The sequence below is a fragment of the Gorilla gorilla genome, chromosome 6, assembly GCF_029281585.2.
Source record: "Gorilla gorilla gorilla isolate KB3781 chromosome 6, NHGRI_mGorGor1-v2.1_pri, whole genome shotgun sequence".
Lineage (NCBI taxonomy): Eukaryota > Metazoa > Chordata > Mammalia > Primates > Hominidae > Gorilla > Gorilla gorilla.
In genome coordinates this window covers 38203593-38215788 of record NC_073230.2, presented here as the reverse complement: position 1 = coordinate 38215788, position 12196 = coordinate 38203593, and the positions used below count along the sequence as shown (strand labels likewise).

The window sequence follows — 12196 nt, the reverse complement described above, 5'->3', positions numbered from 1 at the left end:
CATAAATGTATAGTGTGGCAGCTGCTAATATGCACTACTAGGGAGACAAAGCAGGGAGAGGGAAGACAAGGATGAAGGCCACTGTTTTAGATGGTCAGCTATTTGTTCAGCATCATCCACATGCTCACTCCTGTCCCAGTTTCCCTATCTGTGAAACGAAGGGAACAGACCACTAGTCCATAAGTCCAGTTGCTAGAGGCAGAGCAGTGAACAGATGAAAGTCCCAGTCCTCAGGGAGCTTGCACTCTATAGGGGGAGAGACAACAAGTATAGTATGATATGGGGAAAAAACATACAAAGTAGGATAAGGAGACAGAGAGGGCTAGGGTGGGTGTGGGGATGGGCTGCTACTTTATCAAAGGTGGTCAAGAAAGGCATCACTGATTGATGAGGGAATGAAAAAAGCAGGCCACACAGACACTTGGGAGAAAAGTGTTCCAGGCAAGGAACAGTAAGTGCAAAGGCCCTGAGCCAGTTGCAAAAGGCCAGTGCATCTAGAGCTGCATGGCAGGGGAAAGGAGGTAAGGAAGTCAGAAGTCACCCAGAGACTCATAAGGAAAGGTCTTGTGGGCTTTTATGAAATGGGAAGGCTACTATTTTGAACTGACATATTTTTGAAAGATCACTTGGCTGCTAGGTTGAAAATAAACTGTAGGAAGCAGGAGATTAAGGAGAAACCATTTAGGAGGCTATTGAACAATTCACAAATCACATGAAACAAAGGGTGGCTTGGAGCAAGGTGTTTGCAACAGAAGTGGTAAGAAGTGGCTACATTCTGTATGTGCTCTGATGATAAAGCCAACAGATTTGCTGATGGACTGGATATGAGGTGCACAAGAAAGGAACAAGCCAAGAATAATTCCAAAGTTTTGGGCCCAGGCAATCAGAAGGACAGAGATGCCATTTATTCCAATGGGCACAGTTGCAGGAGGAACAGGAAATCAGAAATTGAGTTTTGGACATTATGATAAATATATATTTGTTCTTTGTCCCAGGTTCCCGGCACATTGATTCTAAAATCCTTGGAATCTCCAAGGTGATAAGAATGTCTTCTGTATGCTAATGTGATGACTAGTGGCTGGGGACCCCTAGATAGCTTCAGGATGGGGGCTGAGTCACCAGAAAGAGCAAACCTTGATTAGAGGGCTGGAACTTTCAGCCCTACCTCCCAATCTCCCAGAGAGGGAAGAGAAGCTATAGATTGAGCTAACCACCAATGGTCAATGATTTAATCAAACATTCCTATATAACAGAATCGACATAAAATCTCCCGAATGATGGGGTTCAGGCAGTTCCCAGGTTGGTGCTGGGAGGGCAGCATGCTGAAGAGGGCACGGAAGTTCCATGACCCTCCACCCACACCTTGCCCTATGCATCTCTTCCATCTGGCTGTTCCTGAATTGTGTCTTTTATAGTAAACTGGTAAATGTAAGTAAAGTGTTTCTCCGAGTTCTGTGAGCCATTCTAGCACATTATTAAAACTGTGGAGGGGGTTGTGGGAACCCTCAATTTATAGCTAGTTGGTCAGAAGTTCAGGTGGCAACTTGGGACTTCTGACTAGCATCTGAAGTGGGGGCAGTCATGAGCCTGACTTAACCTGCAGGGTCTGCACTAACTCTTGGTAGTGTCAGGACTGATTTGAATTGTACGACACCCAATTGGTGTCTGGAGAGTTGGAGATTTAGTTTGTATGGAGGAAAAATCCCCCATACATTTGGTGTCTGAAGTGTGAGCAGAAACACTATCAGAGACATGTTGAGATGCTTGTTAGCCATCCCAGTAGATATGTAGAATAAGCAGTTGTAAGAATTCAAGAGTTCAAGGAGAGGTCTCAGCTAGAGATAGACATTTGGGAATTGTCAGCATATAGATGGTATGGGAATCCACAAAACTGGCTGAGATGTCTTGAGAGTGAACGGACAGAAGAAGAGAAGAGAGCCATAAACTAAGTCCTTGAGCCCACCAGAGTGCACAGGACAGAGAAACTAGGGGGACCAGCGAAGACCCTGAAGGGAGCACCCAGAGGAGTAGGAGGAAAGCTAAGAGGGACAGTCTCCTAGAAGACAAGCAGAAGGACACAATCAACTGTGACAAACATAATCATTAGATCAAGAAGGGCGAGGACTAAAAATTCCAGGTTAATAATGGCCCTAAGAAGAGCTATTTCCATGCAATGGTGGGGACAAAAGTCTGATTAAAATGGGTTCGAGAAAGCAGAGAAAAGAATTAAAATGAAAGTAGACACAGCTCCTTTATGGGGTTTCTATAGAAAGGGAGGAAATAATAAACCAGTAGCTAGGGTTTGGGGGTCAAGATGGGATTCTGCAGGAGCACGACATGTGCTGATAGGAGTAACCTAGTAGAGGAGGGAAATGCAAGGTGCAGGAGACAGCGACATCCCTGAGCACACAAGAGAGAGCATGCACACATGGAGGGGTGGGCCTAACCAGGGGTATGGAGAATTCACCCACAAGAACACCAGAGAGAGCAGAGTGAATGGTGCAGCCCAGGAAGGTGAGTAAGTGTGGTAGTGGGAGCCTGCTGGACTTCTCTCAACACTTCTGTTTTCTCAGTGACATTAGATGGGGAAGGAGCTTCAGGGTTTGAAGACAGAGAAGGTATGAAATGGTCATCCAGGGTTTGAGAGGGTAAACAGGCTGGAGAGTTGCAACCATGTGGGCAGGCACCCATAAGGCACCATAAGGGTGAGTGGCCATGGATTTAGAGTGATACCATCAGCATAGTGGTGTGTGTTTCTCTCCAATCTCATTCAGCTCTATGGGTGCAAGTGTGGAGCAGGACGAGTGGAATTTTACTGTCAGAAGAGAATGATGAAGGGAGAGAAGCGCAAAAGAGCTGCACCTGTTATGGAGGGTGCAATTATAAGGATGGGTGGGTGAGAAGTAGGCGGGTTATGGTAGGCCCGAGGGACTGTGAAAAGTTGGCAGGAACAATGCAATATAGATGTGGTGAGGCTGGAGAAGAGTTTACGTGGGGCTATGATGGGGAACAAGCTAGAAATTTTGACAGGTGGGAAGCTTGGAATTGAGATTACAGAAAGGGCGCAGTACTGGTAACAACAAGCCCAGCTCATGACCATGGGGCAGAGTGGCAGAGGGAGGATGGCACAGTCACTGCAGGAGCGGAGCCACAGACTCAAGAAGCTGGGGCAGCAGAAGAGTCACCTCAGCAGACCCTGCCATCTCCAGGAGACTATCATGACTCCCCCTGAGGGAAGACCACACTTGGTGAGTTCAAGTAGGCCAAAGTGGCTGAAGGGTAGAGGGCGGAGCAAGCAGTCATGGAAGATGAGGTCTGAGGGTAGCCAGAGCCAAGTAATGGAGAGACTTGAAGTCTAATTATGATGGGAAGCCAGTAGAGGGGTTTGAGCAGGGGAATTACATGGTCTGACCTGCTCACCCTGGGCAAGTTTCTTGGCCTCCTGGTCTCACAATAATCTTATGTGAAAGGGAATACTTATACCTATCTTTCAGGACTGTTACGAGGATCTGAGACAACAAACTAGCACCTTCTAGGTACCTGGCAGCTCTCTTGGTTACGACTGCTGGGTGCAATGACTGTCTGTGCAAAATCCTGTGGGGAGCACGTGGTCTCTGCCCTGGAGCAGAAGGCGATGAGAAAGCAGCATACCTGGGCTGCAGTCCCAGCTCACTGTGACCTTCTGAGTAACTGTGGGCAACTCCTTTCTACTCTTAGGGCCTTAGTGTGCCCAGATAAAACATGCGAGGGAGAGGAGACCAGGGGAACTTGGCCATGTCAAGTAGGGGGTGGTGGGGAGGGATGTGGGAGAGGCTAGAAATGAAATTGAGATGGTAAGCTGGGGTCAAGCTACAGGGCAGGCTTGGATGTCAGTGAGGACACTGGATTTCATTTGTACTCAAGAAAGAACACGAGGAAGCCCTCTCTAAGAGTTTTTTTCAGTGACCCAGACTTAAAAGAAATGATGTTAACAGTCAGCTTTCCAGGGTGTGTCAATTGATATCCAACATGCAGCCAGGACAGGTGATGGCAGGTCAATTAGCCATAAAGACAGGGCAGATGCGACAAAGCCAAATGCATTTAAAATTTTTTCAAATAAAAATAAATCATAAAAAACACACAAAGACACTTTCCAAACAGGTGCACTTCAGAAACACCTGTTTGGTGTCAGAAACAGTGAGGGTGGGAGGAGGTATAAAGTTGAACACCTACGTGCACATTGTATCTATATGTCAGATCCAATGCTTGGGAGCTGCCCATACGTTAATATTAATCCTCATTATAAATTTGCAAAGAGTAGGTCTTATTTTCCTGTTTTACAGATAACGAAATTGAGGCAGTGAGTAAAGTACTGAGGTTCACACTGCAAACTAGTAGCAAATATTTGAATCGTCTCCGTCTGACTTCAAAGTCCTTCCCCTTTCCTCCATTCAAAAAATTACGTGTATGTGTTTTCATACCAGACAAGTGCCCATCGCCCTAGCCCAGTATGACACTGCAAGGACAGACAAAACACACAGAGTGCAGCCCTCAGTCACCATGTGTTGAATGAGCTAATGTATGTCCCCCTCCACTACCACGCCCAAGACCCCCCGGCGAGCTCCTTCCCCACCGAGGTCTCCATCTCCACCCTGAGGCCAGATGACAGCTAAGGACCTTCCAAGCTTGTGAACACTGCAAAAACTCTCCTGGGACAAGACAATAGGAAAACTTACAAAAATTAAAGCAACCACTGGAATTCCCACTGTTGACTAAATGACTAAGGGTTTGACCGTCAAGAACTTTTCTGGGCTTTTGGGGTTCCCTCTGGGAGAAGTTCTTTCCGAGTGGGACCCTGACTTGCGTGAGTCGCGCACGGAGGCCGGCAGCCAGGCTGGGGCGCAGGCCTGCCCGCTGTGCGCCCGCGCTAGGATTGCTTGGCGCGGCCCCCGGGCCCCCTCCCCAGCTGCCGCCGCCCCGGAGCGCGGATGCCCCAGGAGGGCAGCGGACGGGGCCCAAACCCTGCCTTGCGGAAGCGCCCGGTGACGACGGCAGAAACGCCTCGTGGGAAATGTAGTTTCCCCTGTCCCGGGAAAGCGGCGCTCTTCTGGGGCATCTCTGGAGCAGGCAGTAGGCAGGGAACGGGCGCCCTCCCAGAAGGTGCAAAGCCTTCAGGGGAGACCCCGATGATCCCCCCAAATTAGAGCCACTTCCTGGGCTTTGGAGGGGGCGAGCCGTTACCTTTCTGCTGAGGAACTCCCTGACCAAGGAGGCGGCCACCTCCTCCACGAAGAGGCTGTCCATTGCTCTGGCTCTGGCTCTGCCCACGAGGCCCACGCCGGGCCGCAGCACCAGCCAGCTGGGTCTGTCCGGCGCAGTATGGCCGCGTTGCCGTGGCGACGGCGGCGTCGGCGCGGCGAGAACTCCTCCCCTTCCCTGGGGCTGGCGGGCTGGGGCTGGAGGGAAGGGGTGGAGCGTCCTGCAAACTCGCGTCTCGGAGTGAGAGGCCGCGGTCAGGGCGCACTGGTGTCGTCTAGGGCCACGTCCACGGCTCCGGACTTAGGGCCTCACTCTGACCCTGGCCCTGGTCATCTGAGAGGCCTGGGACAAATTACCGCTCCGCTCCGAGGCTCCATTTTCCTAGACATAAAATGGGAAGAATGCCTGCCTCCTTGTTTCTGGAGGACTAAACTCACAGGGAAGTGACCCCCTCAGGTCCACCCTCAGCACCACGGCCCCCTCTGGGGCCACCAACGCTACTGACCTTGGCGGGCCTTGACTGTGGGGGCAAGGAAGCCCAGGATTCTGCTTCTTGGGCACCGAAATTAAAGGACATGTTCCTCGCCCCCTTGGTGCCTGCTTTCCCGTAATGAGACTGCCATTTGTTGATCACCAAGCTCTTAACTCACGACTGCACTTTTAATCCTTACAACTTCCTGGCTAGGTGGTTACTGTTGGCCCCATTCTTTAAAACGGGACACTGAGATTCAGAAAGGCTAAGATTTTGCTGAGGCCCACACAGCTGGGTACTGGGAAAGTTGGGTTTCTAACCAAGCCCAGTACATTTTCCCCGAACTTAGTCACCTGGGTTCCACCTTCACAATCTTTGCCACTTCCGCATGTTACCTATTGTATTCCTTTGCTTGGGCTGCCATACAAAGTACCACAGACCATGTGGCTTAAACAACACATTTATTGTCTCCCAGTTCTGAGGGCTACAGACCAAGATCGAGGTGTCAGCTGGATGGTTTCTCCTGAGGCCTCTCTCCCTGGCCTCTATTATAGATGGCCACCTTCTCCCAGTGTCTTCACGTGGCTAGCCGTCCGTGTGTGCCTGTGTCCTAATCTCTTCTTATAAAGACATCAGTTGTATTGGAATAGGGTCCACCCTAATGACTGCATTTCCACTTCATTACCTCTTTAAAGACCCTATCCAACACAGTCACATTCTGGGGTACCAGGCATTAGGACTTCAACACGGGAATTTTTTTTTTTTTTTTGAGACAGAGTCCCGCTCAGGCGCCCAGGCTGGAGTGCAGTGGCACAATCTCGGCTCACTGCCAAGTGAACATCCACCTCCCGGATTCAAGCCATTCTCCTCCCTCAGCCTCCTGAGTAGCTGGGATTTCAGGCGCCCGCCACCGTGCCCAGCTAATATTTGTACTTTTAGTAGAGACGGGGTTTCACCATGTTGCCAGGCTGGTCTTGAACTCCTGACCTCAGGCAGTCCACCCACCTCAGCCTCCCAAAGTGCTGGGATTACAGGCGTGAGCCACCGCACCCGGCCCAACACAGGAGTTTTGAAAGACACAATTCAGCCCTTAACCCCTATACTGTTACTTATGTATTATTTTCTTTAAATCCACATACATGTTTTACAATTTATTTTAAAAGGAAAGTGTTCCCAAGCAGTAATAGCCACAAGATCTTGGGTTTTATGTGCTTATTAAATCTCTAATACACATTAAAACAAACACAAAACCAGAAAGGTATGCATTCACCTAAATCACCTTACAACCACCACTGGCACATGTACCACACTTGGGAAGCAACTATCTCACCCTATAGAGTCTCCGTAGGACGTAGCTTTAATGTGGCAGATTGCACCATAATCTCCAGGCAATTTCCCCTCTCAACGTGCGACGGTTCTTTGAGAAGCCTCTTTTGAACATGTTGTGCTATGTGAGAAAGAGCCATATGCTCTTATATGTAGACAGAGAAGGGCAGAGTTGCAGGAGACAGTGTGATGCTTGGTCCAGGGGCCCTCGTGTTCCAGCTGTGAAGACATACTGATGGATGATGTGTAATAATGAAAGAATAACATGAGAGAGATTTATGCTCCATAAGAGATTGTGTATCAGGGGTCCCCAACCCCCCGGGCTGTGGACCAGTATGGGTCTGTGGCCTGTTAGGAACCAGGTCACACAGCAGGAGGTGAGTAGCTGCAAAGGAGCATTACCACCTGAGCTCCACCTCCTGTCCAATCAGCCACAGCATTAGCTTCTCATAGAATCACGAACCCTATTGTGAACTGCACATGCGAGGGACCTAGGTTGCGCACTCCTTATGAGACTCTAATGCCTGATGATCTGAGGTGGAACAGTTTCATCCCAAAACCATCCCCCACCTCCCATGCAAAAACTGTCTTCCACGAAACTGGTCCCTGGTGCCAAAAATGTTGAGGACTACTGTTGTGTATCACAGATAGGAGGTGTTATATAGTAGGTCAGAAGAAAGAGAGATTTCCCCCGTGGAGGCAGACGAAGGTGAAAAGAGAAAACATCATTCATTCCTCCATTCATTTACTCCTTTAAAAATATTTGTTGAGCCCTTACCACGTGCCAGGTGTATGGGTGCTGCAAATTTAACACTGTAAAATATATGCCTTCTTGAAGAGAGAATGGGGAAAGATGGAAATGGGGAGAGGGACAGAAAAAAAAATTTATAAATGCATACAAAACACAGAGCACTGCAGATGATTTAAAGGGTATCATAGATGTATGTGTGTATGTATTTTAGAGGCAGCATCTCATTCTGTCACCTAAGCGGGGTTCAGTGGCACAATCATAGCTCACTGTAAGCTCAAATCTTTGAGCTCAAATGATCCTCCTGCCTAACCTCCCAAGGAGCTAGGACTACTGGCATGCCCCACCCTACCTGGTTTGTTTGTTTATTTATTTATAGAGATAGGGTCTCACTATGTTGCCCAGGCTGGTCTTCAACTCCTGGCCTCAAGCTATCCTCCTGTCTGGAGGATGGCTTGAAGATATGCAGCTTCCCAAAGTGCTGAGATTGCAGGAGTGAGTCACTGCAGCTGACCCCCAAAAATCATAGATTTAAAGAGGAAAAAAAGCATGGAAGGAGTATAGGAGGACTTTTTAAGGCAAGCAGAAATTATAATTTTTAAAAGTTGACTGGATAACATCACTTCGATGGTAGAACTTCAGCAAGGAAGAGAGGATGTGAGCTATGCAGAGACTTGGAGGGAGAGCACTGCAGGCAGAAGAAACGCAAATGCAGAGGCCCTGCAAGGGCGACCAACCTGAGTGCTTGTGAAATTTTGAGGCCACAGGGAGCAGAGAGAAGACAGAAACAGGGACCTGGTGGTATAGGGCCATCAGAAGGGCTTGGCTTTTCCTCTGAATGGGGAATCCTTTGGAGAATTTTGGGCAGAGGAGAGACAGGATCTGACTTAGGTTTTGACAGGATCTCTTTGGCTTTTGTTTTGAGAATAGATTGTAGATTAAGGGCAAGTACAATGGATCCTCAAAAAACATTGCTTCCTTCAACATTGTTTCACCATGACGTTGAAAAGAAAAAAAAATCAGTTCCCAGCTGGGGCTACTGTCTGTGTGGAGTTTGCGTGTCCTCCCCATGTCTGCACGGGTTTCCTCCATCATCCCAAAGGTGTGCACGTTGGGTGAATGTGTGTGTCTACATGGTCCCAGTGTGAGTGATTGTGGATGTGGGTGTGGGTGTGGGTGTGAGTGCTTCCTGTGATGGAATGTTGTCCTGTCCAGGGCAGGCCTTTTGCCCTGACCACTCATGATCCTGAACTGGAATAAGCGGGTAAAGATTGGTGATATTTTTGGGACCAGAAATATGCCAGGAACTCAACTCTTGTTTATAGCAATTAGCCTATGGTAACACTGGTTTTGTTATATGTCATTTCACTGAAAGCTGCAATTTCCAAAAACCTATGGATGATGCTAAATTAGGACTTACTGTATGGAAGCAGGGAGACTAGCTGGGAGACAACTGCATCAATCAGTGGTCCAGGTAAAACTTAGGCTAGACATGGTTAAGTGCATGTGTGTGTGTGTGTGTATGTGTGTGTGTGTGTGTGTGTCTGTCACTTTCCTGGCCCTGAAACTCTTTTTTCACATTGGAATGAAAGGTTAAGCAAGAGAAGTGCAGGAATGCATTCTTTTTCCAGGCACATAGCTGGCTCCTGGGAATAAAAGAACCTTAACACAACCTTAAGGTGACAAGTAAAAGGGGCAATCTGGTCATCCTGGAAGGGCAGAGGGTGTGCTACCAGACATCTGGGAAAGACTAGATCACATCATGTGTCCCATTCTTTCCCACCAATCCTCCACAAGGAATCCTCATTTCTCTACATTGTGTTCCTGTGAGCTGGAACATTCTCACAAACCTAAGGGAGCCCTGCTGTCCTGCCTGAACATGAATGGTAATTGAGGTCTTCTTATTAAAAAAACATGCTGGAGATAAAAACAGCAATGCCATCAAAATAAGGACCCAATCATTGTAAATATCTACAATCACTTAAAAAGAAAAGAAAATGCTTTTCCAGGTTTCATAAAATAGGGATAAACCCACAAAGCCTGCTAAATAAGCAAGAACTATAAAACACGCTTGCCCGGTACCCAGAAAGTAATAATTTCTCTGTGTTACTCACTGACCTAAAGCCAGATTTAGCCAAGATGAGCATGCACCTCATTAGTGATGGGCAATCATTTCATTCACCTTCTCAACAATGCAATGGACTACACATGAAATCTTTTTTTTTTTTTTTTTTTTTTGAGACGGAGTCTTGCTCTGTCGCCCAGGCTGGAGTGCAGTGGCGCGATCTCGGCTCACTGCAGGCTCCGCCCCCCGGGGTTTACGCCATTCTCCTGCCTCAGCCTCCCGAATAGCTGGGACTACAGGCGCCCGCCACCTCGCCCGGCTAATTTTTTGTATTTTTAGTAGAGAAGGGGTTTCACCGTGTTAGCCAAGATGGTCTCGATCTCCTGACCTCGTGATCCGCCCGCCTCAGCCTCCCAAAGTGCTGGGATTACAGGCGTGAGCCACCGCGCCCGGCCTACACATGAAATCTTAACAATGGGAATATGAGTGCAAAGGTTAACTCCCAAAAGATGACAGATAGCATAAAATCTTTGTATAAGCTTAAAAACAACTTAAACCAAGAAGTTATAATTTTTGGTAGGAAAATAGAGCTTTGGTAAAGCTTTATAAAAGTAAAAGCAAGAAAATGAAGCTATGATTCAGGTCAGCAGTTACCTGGGAAAGGGAAGGTCAAGGACATGGCAGATGAGAACAACGCAGGTAATGATAAGTATCCGTCAGTGCTCTGGGTGTCATGAGTGTATTTGTTTCTTAAGCATCTTTTATATTATTTGTATTGATTCATTAGTTAATAAAAGATGGCCTCTCAAGGACCAGTGATGGCAGGATGTCATGAATTGACAAGAGTCGTGTTATTAATTAACTCCATGTCTCTGAGGTAGAAAAGAAAGGGAGGGAGAAAAATTCAATGGACTTTACACTGGAGGGACAATTTAGATGGCCTTGCCTCATAACACATCTGTCACACAGAGAAGAAAGGTGTGTGTGTGTGTGTGTGTGTGTGTGTGTGTGTGTGTGTGTGTGTGAAATCATATCCATCACATACAGCTGTGGCTCTGTGCATCTCTGAGTCGACAAGCTCCTGCATTTGTATGAGTTTACCCACAGGAATTTCTGGACTCCCTGAATTCTGTCTGGTGCCCTGTTTGGTTCTGGCAGCAGGATGCATCCGGTGTGTTGTGAGACTTGGAGCAGGAAGGTGAGGCCTACTACATGGGGGCCAGATGTTTTGCAAGACTGTGAGGATCAAGCATTGCCTCCTCCAGGATGCTCCAGGGAGGTGACTGACCGAATGAATCCCTCCCCAACCAAGGGCTCCTTGAGTGTCTGGAGGGCTTGGATCAGGGGGTTCCAGAGAATAGAAGCATACATGCTTGTCCCCATAACCATGTCCTCCCAGGGACTGGCTGTCAGGGTTGGGGGCTGGGAACAGGGATCTGACCAAATGCAACATGTCTGGACTAGGGGGGTTGGAAGAACATTGTGAAACTCCTTCTAATGATGTGACTCTCAGACCTTCCCAGCTGTCTGGCCACCATCCCCAAAGATCAGGACGGGGGTCCAGCCCAGGCCACTGTCCTTGGCAATATGAAGAAACAGTTTATTTGCACACTCCCCCCATAGTTCTGTCTTATCCACCACATCCCAATCTCTGCTCCCAGGCTGTATCCACATGGTCGCCAACATGAGACTGGAGATGGAGGGGGGACCCAGGCCCCAGCCAGGCTCCAGTAGGAGGAGATGGGACAGCCACCCCTGCAGTGAGATTGTTGGTCTTTCACTAGGCCTGGCACATCCAAGATCTCCTCGCTGTCAGGAATGATGAGGCTCAGCCATTTGTGCAGGTCTGTGCACGGGGACTGACTGGGGAGAGAAAAGAAGATAGCAGAGGTATCCCATGGGGTTTTGAGAAAATGTCCATTTTAATCAAGAAGAATGTATAATTCTCCACCAATGTGATAGTTAATTTCATGTGTCAACTTGGCTAGGTCATGATACCCTGCTCTTTGGTCAAATGCCAGCCTGGATGTTGCTGTGTGTAGACTCTGAGTAAAGCAGCTTATCCTTCATAGTGTGGGTGGGCCTCATCCAATAAGTTGATTGCCTTAAAAGCAAAAGACTAAGGTTCCCCAAGGAAGAGAGTGTTCTGTCTTCAGCCTGCCTTTGGACTCAAGCTGCAATATCAACTCTTCCCTGGGTCTCCAACCTGCCAGCCTGCCTTGCAGGTTTCAGACTTGCCAGTCCCCACAATCATGTGAGCCAATTCCTTAAAATAAATCAAGGGAGGAAGAAGGTTGTCCCCAGAGAAAAAGAACCAGTTAGGTCACACAACACACACACACACACA

The 12196-nt window shown here is 48.1% G+C and overlaps 1 protein-coding gene across 5 annotated transcripts in view; it reads right to left on the bottom strand.

Annotated features, from left to right (window-relative positions):
• Positions 1-5400, bottom strand: part of MINDY4 (MINDY lysine 48 deubiquitinase 4) — a 116461-nt gene extending 111061 nt beyond the window's left edge. For 3 of the 5 annotated variants that reach the window (XM_063708443.1, XM_063708444.1, XM_055347292.2), the window contains exon 1: positions 5221-5384. In XM_063708443.1, the coding sequence (XP_063564513.1) occupies positions 5221-5283 (63 nt within the window). In that variant the 5' untranslated portion in view covers positions 5284-5384. Of the gene's footprint in view, positions 1-5220 lie in introns of all 5 variants that reach the window. The other 2 variants (XM_004045263.5, XM_019031116.4) reach the window with 1 other exon arrangement.
• Between the last annotated feature and the right edge of the window lie 6796 nt (positions 5401-12196).